The sequence below is a fragment of the Cebidichthys violaceus genome, unplaced genomic scaffold, assembly GCF_023349555.1.
Source record: "Cebidichthys violaceus isolate CVI_PGR_0920_01 unplaced genomic scaffold, fCebVio1.0.p SCAF_4, whole genome shotgun sequence".
Classification (NCBI taxonomy): domain Eukaryota; kingdom Metazoa; phylum Chordata; class Actinopteri; order Perciformes; family Stichaeidae; genus Cebidichthys; species Cebidichthys violaceus.
The window spans coordinates 13952293-13970161 of NW_027176594.1; the positions used below are offsets into that span (position 1 = coordinate 13952293).

The 17869-nt window shown below is 44.5% G+C and overlaps 1 protein-coding gene across 8 annotated transcripts in view; it reads right to left on the bottom strand.

Moving 5' to 3' along the window:
- The window catches only part of adgrl3.1 (adhesion G protein-coupled receptor L3.1), a 122556-nt gene that overhangs the window by 15801 nt on the left and 88886 nt on the right, over positions 1-17869 (bottom strand). For all 8 annotated transcript variants that reach the window (XM_068726589.1, XM_068726595.1, XM_068726594.1 and 5 more), the window contains exons 12-17: positions 15697-15880; positions 11147-11269; positions 10760-10965; positions 7859-8035; positions 6694-6903; positions 2243-2463 (exon numbers count right to left, since the gene is read on the bottom strand). In XM_068726589.1, the coding sequence (XP_068582690.1) occupies positions 2243-2463; positions 6694-6903; positions 7859-8035; positions 10760-10965; positions 11147-11269; positions 15697-15880 (1121 nt within the window). The remainder of the gene's footprint in view (positions 1-2242; positions 2464-6693; positions 6904-7858; positions 8036-10759; positions 10966-11146; positions 11270-15696; positions 15881-17869) is intronic.

A 17869-nucleotide genomic window follows, 5' to 3' on the forward strand; every position in this document is an offset into this window, starting at 1 on the left:
TATATATATATATATATATATATATATATATATATATATATATATATATATATATATATATATATATATACGACACGCCCACCATGTTTAATGGCCACCACGGAAATATGACGCGATGGCGTTCATTTAAATAGTGAGTTATGGATGCAGCCCTCGCACAGCGGAGCTATTTATGGAGTCTGGGAATGGGCTGAGGTTAAAGGAGAGAGGAGGGGAGGGGGGGGGGGGGGGGGTGGACATGCATGAACACACACACTCTCACACACCCACGCATTCATTCTTTGGCCACAAGGTTAGCATTGGTAGAAGATATACTGCTCTATTCTAAATCATATTACCCGAACATCTTTACTCGTCAGTGGCAGCAAGCAGGAGAGGGAGAAAAAGAAGAAAAAAAACCCGCCTCCCTTCTCCCTCCTCCCTCCTCCTCCCCCGAGTGCCCTCCACTGAGGTCAGACCCGACGGGTTGCAGTGGGAAAGGCGGGGAGAGAAAAAAAAGCCGCTGGAGCAAAAATGGCCGACTGATTCATGACCAGCTGCTTTTGCATTATTAATCTTTCAATTTCCAGCACATTAGAGAGCCCTCCATTATGGGTCCCCGGCCGTGTCACTGTATCCTCCATTAGGGCTCCTTTGCGAAGTCACTGCCACCTTCATTACGGGAGGCGAATGAGACTCAGCGCCACTGGCTAATAAGTGAGAGAGGCCGGGGGGTGCGTTATGTGACAAGGTGACACAGCAGGCATGGCAGATGATATTTCCAGAGGTTTTGTCTCGTGTCGTGCCGTGTCAGACCTGAACGAGCGGCGCCATTTTCGGGGGGGTTGGACCGATAAATGAGTCATAAAACGCATTTCCTGATTTTACTTTTCCATCCAATAAGGACATTAATAAAGGAAGAAAATGGATTGCTTGGGTGACATTTTTTTTTTCTACAAGAACAAATCATGTTGGGCCTAATATCTTTTTCACTCCCACTGATTTTAGTGTGACTATGTTATTTTCACTAAATACATCACGCCATTTTGCTTCTTTTTTTTTTTTTTTTTACTCCAAACCACAGCTACCGTCTCAAGGCAAGTCTCCCAGTCTGTTAGCTAATGGCACGCGGTCTGATTATTCATCCCGAGCTTGGCATTCAGACTCTCATGTTTTAGTGATCAGAGCCACGATGAAATATTGATCTAAGTGGCATACGGATTGGCGTGGCTTGACGGTTAAACAGTGCTAACTTCAACCCTTTTTTCCCCCTGTCTTCAAACCCCTAACATCTGATGTGTAGCTTAGCGGAGAGCTACCAGGTCTTAAATACAAAAGGCCCCACAGAGCGCGTGAATCATTTCACACTCCTATAGTGTTCTGTCATCTTTTTTTCTCTTCCTCTTTCTATACGGAACTGCTCATGTATAAGTCATCGGTGTAGGAGATGTTTTGAAATGCAACATCCACATTGCTAATGTCCCCCTTTAGTCCTTATGATATTATGCAGTCCCAGAAAAGAGCAGAAGTCGCGGAAACGTATGGTGCGCCCGCATGCATTATATGCGCATTAACCGCGAAACATGCATATGCATTGCATGAATAAAATGTTGGCCTCTTAACACCCGCATTAGCGTGGCCGGCTCACGCATGTGAAAGGCAAATTATGTTAACTCCGGTGCATTTAAAGGAAGCCTATTATGCATGTGCTTCATACGAATGAGATGCCGGCAGACTTCTACTGAATTCCCCGCGTGACTCTGGGTTGGACAAGTCAAGCATGCATGAATACGTAACCATGTGTGCTCTTAATGTATATGTCCCCCGTCCCTCTGCACTTTCTCCAGGGTGGGGGGGGGGGGGGGCAGCGTGGACGTGTACACACTCTGACAGGCTATTCCATCACTCCCTTTTTTTCCCTGTCCCTCCAGTCTTACGCTCTCACTCCTTTTTCTTCCTCAATCTGCTCAGCTGTGCACTCTCCCCCTCCATCCTTCCATCCCGCCCCTTTAAATCCTTCCATATTCACACATTGTCGCTGCTGTGCTCACGCAGGCACTCTGCGGCGCATCATCCTCTGCTTGTCCGCATGCTTCCCTCCCCCCTCCGCCTCTCTCCCCCTTCTCAACCTCGCCGTATTTGACTCTTCAGAAGTGCCACAGCTCGGTGGAGTCCACCGTGGCAGCCAAAATGACAGCAGGCACTCCGGCCTCCCTCCCTCCCTCTTTTCCTCCCTTCACGCTACGCTCTCCTCCGTCCTTACACTCGGTCGGTGCCGTAGCTCCTGTAGTCCACCGCAGCGGAGACGGCCACTATGACAGCAGGCACTCCGTAGCCTGCCAGGTAGAAGTACTTAGTCCTGGAGTGTTCGCTCTCAAACACCTCCACCAGCATGATGTAGAGCTGCACCCCTTCCAGGAACATCCAGGTGAAGGCTGCCAAGAAGAAGAAATGGAGCAAGGCCGCGAAGACCGCACAGGCAATCTGGTGAGGGAGGGAGAGAGAGAGAGAGAGAGAGAGAGAGAGAGAGAGAGAGAGAGAGAGAGAGAGAGAGAGAGAGAGAGAGAGAGAGAGAGAGAGAGAGAGAGAGAGAGAGAGAGTAGGTTTTTAAAAAAAAAACAGTAACACTTTACACAAGAAAATGCACAAGAAGTATTTAATCTTAGCGAGTTAGAAAGTAGAAAAAAAATACACATTCTGTGCAGGCGATAAGAAAGTAATCATTTATCACATTAAAAGAAGGAAATGTGAGGGATTAACAATTGGGCCGCCGATACTGGAATAGACAGGAGAGGGAGAGGATAAGGCAAATAGAAAGAGGAACTCATAATCATAGCGCACTATAACAACAATTACAGGCGACAGACTGACTCGAAATCGCTTCCAGATAGCGACATTAGTTGAGCCCCCCTTCACATTTCACTCCACGTCTACATCTACGAGTCATCTAAGAAGATAAATGAGGAAATAGAAGTGACAAGTTGGTGCTGCCACCGCCGCTGATTGTCCACATTTCAAAGAGAAGTAGCAAAGCACTTCTTTCAAAATGGGCTGAGAGAGAAGGAGAGAAGGAGGGGGATTTCAACACTGTTAAAAATACAATGTGATTTCTTTTTTGGTCAATGCCAACAATGAACAAAACGAGTGGAACAACTGCAAAAATTAGTCATTGGCTCGGCATGAAAGAGACGAAGCGCGCAAAAAATTTGGCACTTTTTTGGGAAAAGCAATCAGTTTTCATAATATTGGATAGTTTGGGATTTTTTGCCATCATTAGAGCTGAACTGTATGTTTTACTATACTGTGAGCTAATTGTCCAGTATAAAAAATCAAAAATGATACCATTGGTACCCACCTGTACCAAGCATTGGTGATACATTCACACTGAAAGTGAGTAAGTGGATCTTTAAATTACATTGTTAGTAGCCAGTGGAAAGTGATGGATAAAAGGAATGTAAAAGAGTTAGAGAGGCGGATGATAAAAAACTTAGAGAGCCCTGTGAGAGAGTTTCCTGAATGTAAAAAAGACAGAGAAACACGGAGCAGCAAAGGGGGATGAGCGGCGGGAAAAATGAAAGAGGGGTATCAAACCTGAAACCGCATTAACAATTTGGTCAAAAAGGATTGGAAGAAAAGAGGGGTGCTTAAGAAAAGCAGGCGGGTGGAGAACGAGCGGTAAGATGTGGCCCGTCACGTTCATGGCGACGTTCTAATCTACAGAGTCGCTCCTAAATCTTTGGATGTAAGAGCTAACAGACAGACTTTTAGAAGTGAGGGGCTTGCAGCGAAAGACAATTACCTAAAGTCTGAGAGACAATGAGTTTAGGGGGTGAGGGAGTCACTCATTTCCATTTCTAATGATCGCACAGTGTGGCTTACACACACAAAGGCGCACACATGCACGCATACACGCACACACACACAGGTAAAATAAAAAGAAAAAAGAGTGGCTGCTTATGCAAAGTCATTTCGTTTTTCCTGCTGGAATTACTGGCTTAACCGTCTGCGAGCTAAGTGACGCTGAAGATGTTAATGGAGGTCACAAATAGTCACTGGTAATTAACGGTACCCACAAATACGGCAGCGCATGTACATATGAAGCAACATGATCCCTCCCACGCAAACACACACTCACATACACAGACAGAGAATTGCGCAAAACTCAATGTCAAAACAAGTAAAAAATGTTTTCTCATTGAACGCTCAGAGGGACGCGAAAAACTGTGGCTGCTCTAATGCTTCAGACGTGGGAGATAAATGATACGGCCCTGAGCACTTCCTCCAAGAGACATACGGTCCGTAATGATTCAAACAGCATCAAGGTTTACAGCATACGTTGACCTTGCACAGTGGAATTAAAGGACTATGTTTCATCTCAGAATCTGACCCATCGGATTTTTTGTGTAAGTGCTTGCATCCAAGGGAGGTTTAAAGCACTGGTGGACTCAGGGTTCGCCCCCCCCTTTTGTGCCCTCATGTTCGAAAGAAACACAGCAAAACAGCCCTCTTGGACACCCCAATAGTAGGTCAAATATGCTAAAATGCCCTCCAGTGGAGAAAACAAGATGCTGCGCACTAATGGGTACCCTTAAACGGAGAATATGTGATGCAGTGCCATAAAGGCTGCCCTACATGCTAGAAAACATTCCGCGTGCTGCTGCCCTTTTTATTTCATTTTTTCCGCCCCTGCCCCTCAGATCACCTGAGTCCGCCACTGGTTCATACGGATTACGCAACATGGGCTGTGACTGGAATGCAGACCATGTGTACGCTGATGGTGGAGCCAAAACTGCACTGTGCATCATTAGGGATGGAGATTGTTATCGGTTGGATCTTTCCGTTTTGTTTTTGTTCCTCCTCATCTTCTGCGCTTTTTGAGTTGCAAAAGCTAAGTGCAATTCCACACGAGCAGCCGAGGTCATGCATCATTAACCGCAATAGAAAGTCCAATCTGTTAAGGTTTGGGTAGTGGGAGTAGAGCATAGAAAGTGAGCAATTAGGTTATAACTATAGTGAAGTCATTTTAGCTTCTTTTTTTTTGCACAGGCCTCAATGACTGCAGAGAGTGGCACCACTGTTGGAATCAAATTGAGTCCACTTGAGCCGGTCAACCTGCGAAGGTATCAGCAGAGGGCCTAATAACTGCTCTGTGGTAGAGATGTGGAGCGTGCTGCATTCATGAACAGGTTCTACTTGAATGCCTAGCTGACTCAGAAGGATGAGGATCATTGTATTACTTCCTTGACATGTTGATGCACACAATGACACACAGCCAATTCAGAGTGACACAGAGACCCAGAATGAACCCCACGGTTGGTCTGAATGTCAACATGCATCATCTGAACCGGCCTGACTCTGCTCATGAGTCATTAACGACACAGTACTGTATTTCGTAATCTTAGGTTTAACGTGTTTCAATGCTACCAACTGAATTCATGTGAAATTTCTGCAACACTTTCTAAGATGCTCATGTCTATAATGCATTATAAACATACTAATAATACGTTATTACCTGCTTATAGCACTGAGTAATTATAGTTATAAGCACTTATGAAGATTCAAAATACTTTATAAAAATGATCAAAACACAATAAAAAGGAAAGTACATTATAATACATTATTAATTAAAGTAAAAAAATAATTTTAAAAATGTGTCATGTGTTGTTTTTGCATAGGCTAGATGATATTGTGTATTTATTAATTATGAATATTTAACAGTTATGTGCTATAAGCAGATTAAAAAGCATTAAAAGGATGTTGTTATAATACTAGGTAATTCTACAGCTCTAGCAGTGATGTGTGCACACCCTGGCCTTGCGTGAAACTCTAATATCAACGGTCAAATGCAGGTTGACCTCGTCTTCACTACCCTGCCTCATATGGGCTTTGTTTGTGAGCGTTCTATCTCTCTACAAACATCCCCCTCACAACCAACAGGATTCCCAGGCAAAACGGATAGACTGCAGCTTCTTTAGCCTGAGGGGAGGGGATGACTAATAAAAGCAACAGAATACTGAAGCACAGCATAAACATCAGCTAAGCTACAACAAAGCAAATACACAAGCCATAATGCATTATCTAGCCAATAAGGAAGTCTCTGTAATATGCACATTGTAAATCCCTTCCTTTGCAACTGGGAACACCAAAGAACATTATATTTATATACAACCTGACTGTGCTAGTAAACCTAATGTAGTAGCAATGTTTTTTGTCTGCTTTTCTGCCTTTTGTTGGCAATCCTTTCTGAATTAGCCGCAAAAAAACGATTAATCTGAGGAGGGCTCTCACGCTCAGTACAGTAATGATGTCGGGGAAAACTGAGCATGTGCAGTGGCAGCAAACTCTGCCTTTTTCCCGTTTACAACAAGCGCTGCATAATCCAGGCTTGTTTGAATACAACGATATGGTTTATTTAACAGCCTCTCAGATAAAATTGTGTGTTTCTTGTTTTATTCCAGGAACACTTGAATGTAGCAAATCTGCCATTTCTTATTCATATCGCTGCGATGTGGTCAACCATTGACAGCCACCGTTTCCTCTGCCAACGATGCAGTATGATCGGTGGTATTGGTCAGTGGGCAGTTATGCTAAGCCTGTGCCAACACAGCATAAATAAAACACTTTGAAATATTTGCTTCTATTTCATTTCTATTCCAATAAAGATGGACTGTCCACTGCTTCCATTCAAAAGAATAACGCATGCATGATACCTACCGGTTGATCGGCCCTGTTGATCCCCACCAAGAACAGTGACTCGGCGATAAAGAGGCTGATGCAGAGGTTCTTGTGGATGGTGTTGCGATCACTCTGCAGCCCGCGGAAGAAGCAGAAGGTGAAGATGCAGATGAGCAGGCACACCAGAGACAACAGGATCCCCACCCATGTGATGACGTCCAGCAGCAGGTCGTGCATGCTGTCCGATTTCTGTGGCGAGAGAAGCGAGAGACGAGCTCGTTGTGGATTCATTCGATTCGCCATTTGCAGCCACTATCTTTAGCTAAATGTTTAGCTCGGGCTTGCTAGAAACATACATGAGTCATGTTGTTGTGACATGAAACATACTGTAGGAGCAGACACACTTCCTCATCCCGTCCCCTCCCCTGACTGAGTCTGTGCTGCCGAGTGTTCAGGGCCACAGCGTTACGCCGCGTTGCACAGGTGTGCCGGCTCTATCCATCAGTGTCCCCGCAGCCTGGCAGGCGGAGCAATGTTCAACATAGCGCCGCTGTGATGGATCTACTGCCCAAACCCTCACACTGTGTTCACAAAAGGGCCGCCGAGCTAGCTCTGACCATGACCCCTTCAGAAGTAACACACGTCGGCGGCCGGCCCGGAGAGAGAGATCGGTCGTCAGGCGACATCCAGAGTTACAAGAGACGATTTTTTTTTAGGAAGGAACTTAACGTAACAAAAGAGAGGAGACAAAGAGGGCTTATCCTACACACAGCGGGACAATAAGGTTTTCATCTGCCGCCCACAGCGGCTCATGGATTTCAAAATAAACGGGCCACGTTCACCTTCTGATCAGTCATTTTCACAATAAAATAGGAGCTGCAGCTTTTGTCTTTCTCATTTCTGTTTTGAAACCTCCAGAGACTGAATGTTTGAAGTGCTTTTTTTTTTGTCAACCCAATGTCATCATCTGGCTTGACGAATCAATTGTAAAAAGTTTCTCCTGCCAAGTATGATTACTCAGTACTGGAGAGTCTGGAGAGGTCTAATCTATTTTCCAGATGTTGTGGTCTCTCCCCCCCCCCCCTTTTTTTTTTTTGAATCTGGTGACCAGCCTTCGCCAGCCACCACTAATCGAATGATGAACAACTGACTCTTTGATCCTGCCCATCCCCGGCCTGGAAGGCGCCGCAGTGTGAACGCCTACCTTCACCTCCACGTGGGCCATGAGCACCGCGAAGCTGGTGAGGTGTGTGCAGGAGCAGGTGGTGTGCGTGCGATTGGTGGCCAGCAGACGACAGTCCTGAGTAGACCAAAATCCCGTCATGGTGCGCTTGGAGTAGCTCCAGAACGAACAGTTGGGATTGAAGTTCTCTTCCGAATGCTGGGGGCGAGGGAGGGAGGGAGGGGGAGGGAGAGGAAAAAAAATTGAGAGAGAGAGAGAGAGAGAGAGAGACAAAAGGGAGGAGGGGTGGGAGGGTGAGCAGGGAGGCAGAGAAGGGATACTTAGTCATGGGGAGGTGGGAGGTAGAAAAGATGGAGTGTCGGGAGAGCCAAGGAAAGTGAGAAAATGGTGGGAGGAATTGGTGGAGAAAGGGATGGAGAGGAAGGAACACAGAGAGGGGAGTCAAGCACACACAACAACAAAGCAACAAACAGAAGGGACAGAATGCAGCAACAAATAAACACGGAGCCGTGGCAGGAGGCGACGGCGCCGCGTCCGTGATTGCTGTGTGAGATTCTGAAGTGTAGGAGCCGCTTGTGTTGTGTAAACTGATGGAGCTGTGTGTGTGTGTGTGTGTGTGTGTGTGTGTGTGTGTGTGTGTGTGTGTGGTTTGTAAAGTTACTCTCAAAATGAGCAAGTGAAACAGAGAGGATTTCTTTGCTGCCAACAGGCTGGATCACCAACTGGATCAACATTTGCTTGGTGAATGAGCGACACAACATACAAAGTGTTGGAGCACCGCAATTCATACAGTATAAAGCAATGTGGCATCCTACCCTTATTCAGTCTGTAGCTGTGGTCAATACCGGAGCTCTTCTTGTGTCATTTGGGGCAATCAAGTCTAGCAGTGTCAAAGCAATTCACAATTCTTGTTCAGAAAAGTCAGTCACAAGACTTTCAGATCGCTAAACAATGACGCAGCATTTTAACGTTTTCTTGTAATAGGTCCATTAATTAACTTGTGCCCACAGCTATAAAAAGCAATTGAAATAACATACTTTTTGTGAGTCTATCAGCCTCAAGTCTAGAGTCTATCAAAGGATTTTGTTAATCAGTATTGTTCTTATTGTCAACAAATTCCACGAAAAGACCAAACCCAACAGCGCATTAGTCCATTAGTCAGTACTTTCTGACTTCCCCAACCTGTCTGTGGCACTTAAGCCCGGGCGACTCATATCCTAATCCTTAAACAGCTAGGGCACTGTAGGTTTCTCAAACAAGAGTAAAAAGTGCACTTTCTTTGGGAACTATTCTCAGCTGTGGATTAACACACATTTGGTGCTCTAGTGAGTGTTTATAGCACCAGCATGTGTGTGAAATTAAATCGAAATACAGTGAAGTGCCAATGTCAACCTGTTCAACTGTGTGGCACATTTATGTGTGTTTCTAAACTTTTTGGGTGGCAGTGGAGGTGTATGGCAGAGAGGAATACAGTATTTCAGGTACAAATAAAAACCAGTGACAGTAAAGGAAGCCCTTAGTGATGGTGGGCAGTCTGAAAAACATCCAAGGCCCTCTGATTGTATGTTAAAAATTCTTGACTAAATCATGGACGTTCAATGCTTTTCGACTGAACAATGTGTTCAAATTAGAAAAACTCAATGTGTCATGTGATCTGTGTCACATGGTATGAGAGTACTGGCAGACATGACAGGGAGAAAAATGAATGCAAACATGTTCTGAAACTGACTCACACATAAAAAGCTAAAACAAATTCTTATCATCTCCACCGGGAGGATTGTGCGATCGGTCGCGTGTGTGCGTGCACACGTGAGCGAGTGTGCACCTCTGTATCTGTCCACGGCTAATCTTGCATTCTGCTGTACTCAACTGCACAATATTTTGGGCGGCCAGTTATGGCTGCATGCTCAAAGACCTCTCATGGTTGCGGCGACTCACACTTTCCCTGTTCTACACTGCCATTGTCTGCCTAAGGGTAGGGTCCGCTAGTGATAACACAGCTGAGTGCATCGCCGACCCCCTGCCGCTACTCTGCGCCCTGAGACAAAGTGAGGGGGGGGCAGTTTGCTTTCTTTTAGTGTTTTGGACAGTGTGTTCGGCTAACCGCTAACAGCTAACGGAACTACCCGTACACACTCTGCTGAGTGCCTTGCCACCACTCAGCTGCTGCTACGCTGGCAGACAGCTTGGTAAATTTGACTTTGGCAAGATTGTTATAAATGTCTTCGAGCTGATTATCTGCATTCATTGACGCTTGTTTCTCGAGTTTAAATAAAGTGTGTTTTACGATGCCTTTCAGCCCATTGGTGTCTAGACCAATTGTGGGTTGAATTCATTCTATCACACAGTACTGCAGTGGTTTTTGCGGACACACCTGGTGGAGATCTTCAATCAACTGAGGGCAACTTTCAAGATATGTATTAAACCACAAATTGAGCTCAATAACTGTGAAAAGAACAGTGTAAAAATAACCATTTGCAAATATAAACTGTTATACTCACAAATATATTGGCAAAAATAGAGAGTAATGTGAATCAAATATATAAATGAAGGATAACAATAAAGAATACACAATAGTGTAACTGAAAACAGCCTTATTTAGCCCTTCAATGGGAAAATAGTCAGAAGGGATTGCGCTAAATTGTGCTTGTCCAAAGTCACAGCGATGCCGTTTAAAATATTTGTACTTTATTAGTACTTGACTGCTTGCCCTATCCTTAAAGAGCAATTGATTTTTTACTTCAACATTACTGCCATTGAGTATCTTGACCCAGTGCAGCACTCCCTATTTTTTGTTAATGGCTTCCGTTACACAGATACTATCTGCCTTATCCTTTAACCTCCACTTTGGTCCCATTATCTCCCCTAAAGTTATCTTTTCATTGATCGCAAAAGAAGTCGTCAACCTGGCACCTCCCTCACCTGCAGGTGTTTGACAGTGAAGACCACGGGCTCAGACAGGTACACCTTATTGCTCTCCTTGTTGATGGACGCCGTGATGACCGGGGAGTTGACGATGACGGAGTAATTGGGGTAGACCGCCTCGCTGCTCAGCCGGACGCTTGCGTTCTCCGTGGACAGGTAGGCCCCCAGGTTCCTGTACAGGACGAAGGCCATCCTGATCTCCCCTGTGAGGAGAAGACACGGGAAACACGGAGGAGGTTCGGTTATTGGCGGCTCAGAGCGTGACGACAGCAATAGATGGCGGATGTGAGAAAGAAACATTGCAAGAGAGTTGGACAGAGAGAAGGGGGGGGGGGGGGGGTCACAGACTTCATAGCGAGAGAGAATATGAGATTTCTCTCCTACCGTTTCTGCCGTGCTGCTTGAGGGTGCTGGCTGACAGCTGGATGGAGTTTCCATGTAGTTCTGACTGAGGGAATGTCAGGTCGGCAAGGTTCCCATCCGTGCTTAGCCTGGCCACTTCTAGCTCTGGAACACACACACACACATGAACAGACACACACACACACACACACACACACACACACACACACACACACACACACACACACACACACACACACACACACACAATGTCAAGTCATAGCACAGCACACATCAAGTTTGTTTTGCAGCCTCTTGTAATAACCATGTTTTCTCACTAAGTGCTTTACAGCCGAACAAAGAAAAAAAAAGAAAAAAAAGGCTGACACACATCAAAGTGAAATAACTTCTGTCTCCAGGCAACTGGGTCCAACACATGGAGGTATATAATCCAGCCTCTTGCATCGTGGGAATCACATTTCTCCATCCAGGTTCGTTAGCACATTTTCCGATCACCGCGGTGTAATGTATTAGATAGAGTTTCTAATTAAGGACTAATTACACCTCCGTCGTATCGCTTGTGCTTCTGAGTGATTTGGTGATTTAGACACTGCTTTCAGGGTAAAAACAGCTCCTTGATCGAATAAACAACACAAGGACGTGCTCGGATGGAAATGAGAGCGGAGGAAGGAAAGGAAGTTGAGGAGGTGAGGAAGAAGAGCTAGAGAGAGGTAAAAAAAAGAAAGGAAAGAAAAAGGGTGTAGTGAGAGAAGAGGGAAACAGAGCAGATTTGAGGGGGAGAGCAGAGGACTAGAGTGGCGAGAAGACCGTAGGGTACAACAGATAGGGCACAAAGGCAAGAGACGCTGAGGCCTGGGAGAGGAGGAAATGGATGCAGAGAGAGGCAGGCAGACATAAACACAGACACTGATATGCAAATACTGGCAGAGAGGAAGAGAAACACTGCTCAAGTGTGCCTTACTTGTGCACGAGCCAAGCTAAACACACATGTACACACACACACACACACACATCCACTCCCACGCTCAAGCAGCGGGGCATCAAAAACACGCTGAGTCTAATCTAATTAAAGCATCCTTGTCATGACGATCCTCCTCCGAAGAAACACACTCGTTCATTATCGTTATCACACGTGCACGCTGTTGCCGCTGTGTTATCCCTTCAAATCATTGTTTTGGTTCTAATAATAACACTATTTATTCATCTGCCGGATACTGCGGCGCGCAGTCACACAAACAAATCTAACATGATAATATCACCTGCAGTGGCTTCTTTAAAACGTGTCATTCAAGATAATTTATTCCCTTCGCTCAGTCTGCTCTGAAAGAATTGGAAAATGGGGGGCTTAAAAAAGTGGAGAGTGGTGAGGGAGGGAGGGAGGGAGAGAGAGAGAGAGAGAGAGAGCGAGAGAAGGAAGTGAGGATGGGAGGAGAGGAGGAGAGAGATGAGAGGCGGCTGTGAATAAAAGGGAGAGATAATCACGCTGGATCTGCCCACTGGATTAGCTGGGAGGGAAGATTAACGGCACAAAAAAGGACGATATTTTCCACAAAAAAGATGATTTCCTGTATTTTCTAACTTCCTCAGAGATGTGCTATAGCCTACATCTCGATGACTGTTTATGTAACCACAGGAGGAGGGGGGGGGGGGTCGATGCAAGTCTAAAAATTATGTAAGGTGAAATTGTGTAGGACGGCAGTTGCTGGGAATGAAGCGTTGCTCCTAAACTCAAGGGAGAACGAGACAAAGTCATGGACTGTACAATCAGTCTCTGCTGTCTGAAGAAAAAAAAAATACTGTAATGTTATCGCCCCATCGTGTGGCTTAAATAGATGTGATTTCATTGATTACTGATGCGAGAGTGAGCAGAAAAAAAGACCCTCAAAGCATCATTCGACATTCCACCACCGCTATCACCCTCAAGCACTCTTCTTCTTTGCTCATCATCCTCCGTCCCGCCGCTCCTCCTTCATGACTTTTCATCTCTTAAGTGGGTTGTGCGCACGAGCCCAGTGAACACCAGTGATGGGGAGATGAATTGCTGGAATGTTTTGAAATCTCAAATCAGAAGGGGAGTAAACAGGAAGATGATGAAGGGGGAATGTAAGTGATTGCAACTTTACTGGTCATGTGTGCAGATGAAAAGACGGCTCGCAGATATATACCGTCGACTAAAAGGCACGAAAAAAGCAAAAGAGGGCTTTTGTTCATTCTATGGCCTGATGATGAGAGGATCAGTGAGGAGAGATGGAGGGAGGAGAAAGAGAGAGGACGGGGGGGAAGTGATGTGCACAACGCCATAATAACTAGCTTTGTTCTGCTTTGTCAATTCCGCCTACAAGCTGAGGGAGGCAAATGGGGAAAATAAATAAATAATAATTCTTGTCCCTGGCAAACAATTCATCCCTGCCTTAGGCCATTTTTTTCCCTTTGCATTTCGTCAGATGAGGATGGGTCTATGTGGATTTGACCCTTCAAAATCATTCACACAACAACCTGGACCTCTTCATTATGACGTCTCTTTGACAGCTCTACAAGCTCTACATAATAAAGCAGGAGCATAGAGCTGGAAATACATTTAGTCCACTGAACATTGTCTTGGTAAAGCTACCATAAATTAATTTTTGCACATAAGTTGTCTGGCAAATGCAATCACAGCTGTATTTATTTGAGTTATTCTTATTTTCTTTTATTTTCTGAGAGTTATCACATTTATAAATTTCAGTAATATTTTGGCACAAATTTGTAACACAAATTTGTAACACAAATTTGTCAGGGACAGACTACCAGTCAAAGCCTGTGTTTTAGTAAAAGAGTTGTGACATTGACTAAATACATATCCTCAGAATTCCTATGGTTATGTATATTACTGTATTCATACAAATACAACTGTGATATAAAACCGGATGTTGTTTCCGTTTTTCAGATTTTAGAGATACAATAAAACATGGTTATTGCTGACGTCCCTTTAATGTTTATTAAGGGATAACAGATTTCCGTTGTGTTTATTCATGCACACAAATTAGAGTGGCTTATCAATACACTCTTATAATAAAGGTGCAACAAACAAAAAACAAACAAAAAAAAACCCTTTTTGGTTGATGGTAGAACAGTGGAACACTTTCAGAGGGGTCGCCCCTAAAACCACCTGCAGGTTCCATCCAGAACCCCCTATGATAGTTTCTACTGTTGTAATGATTCCACCTAGAACCCTCTCAGGAGTTTCTTTGCAGAAGCTCTGAACCTTCTAACAAGAAGCTAACAAGAATGCTAACAAGAATGCATCTTGGGGGTTCTTTATATTCCCAGGGTTTCATCTAGAACCCAAAAAGGGATTCTATCAAGACCCCATTTTATATTCCATGGGGTTTCATTTAGAACCCACCCAGGGGGTTCGATCAAGATCCCCTTTATATTCTAAGGGTTTCATCAATATCCCTTAAGGGCCGGGCTGATCCCACAACAATCAAGGTTCACAATCACAGTTTTTTTGGGGGGTATTTTGGCTGGATTGTGGGCGCGCCCTTTTAACACCCATGCTTTTAACAATCATTGAAGAACTCTTCCTTCCAAAAAGGGTTCTTTGGATGAAATGGGTTCCTAATGGAACCTTTTGTGTCACAAAGAACCCTTGGAAAACACTTTTTTCAAAAAAGGGTTCCTTAGACGCAAATGGTTCCAAAAGAGAAAAACTCTTTTGGAAGCCTTATTTCTAGGGGTGCAAAAATTTGAAAATATTTGACACTGAAATTATTCTTGTCAGAACAATATCTCTTATCTAAAATCTACATAATATAAACATACAATCACATAATGCCATAAACATGTTGATATGTTTATCCAATCATTGTATGGGCCTGGTGCTGTTTAGCTCGGATTTATGCGGTCACACTACAAGCTAATCTTGCATGCGCTTCTCTCTTAACCACCTAAGCTGTAAAACAATAGGATTATTCTGCCCCACTTCCATTCATGACCACTCGTGTCCGTTCACATGTACAGAGCGCGTGTGGGTAACTGCGCACATGAGGGATGGTGATACAATTCGATGCACTGTGAAGTTTTACAGTGTACTTTGTTTCTGGTTTGTATTATATTGTAAGACATAGATCTGAGGCGGCGGGTTCAGTAATGCCTGCTGTCAGCGCTGCCTCTTACTTTGATATTACATCATATTCTTAGATCTTCAGCAGCCTGGGCTGGTTTACGTTATTATAGGATCACTAAAAGGGAAAAAAAAAGAGAAGAAAAAAGAAAATACTGTGAAATCTAAGAACCACATCTCTGCCAAAATACATCGTAAAACGCTTCCTTATATTACGTTGTAATCGGGTAATGTCAACAAAATACAAAATAAAAAAATGTTTTTGTTTCAGCAGAGCCATACTTTGTGCTCCTATAATTTAGGACCTGAGGAATGCCCATTCCAGCCACACTGTGTAGCTTCATGGAGCAAATGGAGGTTTAAGTTTCTTGCTTGAGGGAATCTCAACAGGCTCCTTGACAGTTGCAAGGTCCAACTGAGTTTGGAGGACAGGAAGGAACCAACAAAAAGAAGAAATTGTACTCACGGATGTTGTCGGTGGTCTCCTGCACAGTGTCAGTCTTGAGGAGGTTGTCAGCTAACATAAAAGCCCCAGTCTCCACCGTGTCGAGGAGAAGAGTGGCCGAGTGTAGCTGCCCGCTGGTGGGCAGTTCCCTCCATGCCGCCTGGGCTCTCGGCTGCAGCAAATTATTCACCGTCTCCACCATAGCCTGGGGCAGCAGCAGAAAACACGGCGGTCACACGGAGGAAGTCACTGCTAACACTTTTATCGCTTTTGGTCAATGACGCTGATGTAAAAATGAGTGCAAACCCATTCACAATACAAATAACATCGTTACACCACAACTACTGAAGACAGCAGTCAGTGGGATGCAACAGTGAGAATGCAGAGGCTTTTCATTTATCACGCTGATAAATTATGACGACAGCAACAAAAAAAATGTTAGCGATGCAAAATGCGGCATTCCCATGCAGACGTGACAAAACACAGAAGCTGTTAAATAAAAAGTACAGTTTTGAAAATCACAGCACAGTTTGATTGCAGCCGCAGCGGGGGTATTTCTATAGAGCATTACAGAAACGCCCAGAGCTTTGGTTGGCTCGTGGGGTACACGCATGCCCACTTTTACTACTTCTATTCTCTCTCAATGCACAGCTGGTTCTGGCTGTTAGTTATTAATGTACAGTTCACTCCCCGCCACTGGCAGACTACTTTGCCGGGAGCAGAGCAGACGGGAGCTCCGGAGGAGAAGCTTGCCAGCGGCAGGAAGTGAGGCGGAGGCTGCACTACCGAGCTAACGCTAATTCTTGTCTTATTTGTGGTCTGATAAACAGTACATCAGTCCATTAACGTACCGTACGCACTTGTAAAGACACACAACAAATTACAACAGACAACAAATCAAGATAGGCTTCATTCATATGTTATGACACTGGTCAATAGCTATCTTGTGTAGGCTATGTGAGGACGTTATTAAATTATCAGCATCAATGGAAGTTGAATTGCTTGCTAGAAGCGAGTTAGCTTTGCTAAGCTAGCAAGCGAGCTAGATTTGTTAAAATCAAATTAGGAAATTTAAATAAATTATGTTAATGTCACACTCAGCAATTAGTTAGCTTAGTTTGTCTCACGTGTCTCATCAAAGTCACAAATATTGTTGGAAATAAATTAAGAATTTGACAAATAGTGAGTTAAATTGTACTTCAAGCCGAATGTAATACAACAGGACAATAAAGTTACCGGGAAAAAAAAAGTTTTCGTTCTACATGAACCAATGATCTACTTGGAACGCCTCGCCGCAGCTGCAATCAGACCAGTCTCGAAAATCAAGCTAAGCTAATTAGCTGATTGCAATCACCATGTGTCTACACCCCCAAACCTGGTTCATTTCTGTCTACATTTTTTTTATTAAGCAACAGTCTTATCTTTGAGTTGAAAAAAGTTGTGCTTGAGGGTCTGAGAAGAAATTAGTGTTTTATCAGATAATGTCTGCTGGGTCGTATCCAGCCGCGCACAGCGGTCTTGAATCCAAAAATATTACCAAATGAAGAAGAGTTGGCTCGTGTGGATGAATCGCTCCCCGTGTAACAATACTTATTTTGTCTCCGGCTCACATTCCTTTATGCTCTTAAGAATTCACCTCCTCATTTTCAGACATGAACACCACACACACACGCACGCACGCACGCATGCATAGACACACACACACACACACACACACACACACACACACACACACACACACACACACACACACACACACATATACACATCTTAAAAGACCCTGGGAGAGATAAAGAAACTGAGAGAAAAGAGAGCCGGTGGAGAAGGGGGGAAAAAGAAGAAGAAAGAACGGAGAGCCTTGGGAGAGCGATAAAACAGTCCAGTGAGTCTGTGGTGACAGGTGTCCGCTGGGAACAAGAGGGGGGGGGGGGATAGAAAAGCGAATACAGGTGCTATCAAACGCACACATCTCACACTGCCTGACTGTCTCTTTATTTTCTCTTTCTACGACTGTAAACCACTGTCCCCGCGAACGCATTACCATCCCTCACTTATCTCTCGCTCTTTCAGCGCTTCTCCCCCCTTGAGGACGAGGGTGGACGGGATGGGGAGGTGGAAAAAAAAGGAACGCAGGTGCCATTATACAAGCAAAGGGGGGAGGGGGGTTGTCCAGTGGGGAATTGCAAGGGCGAGG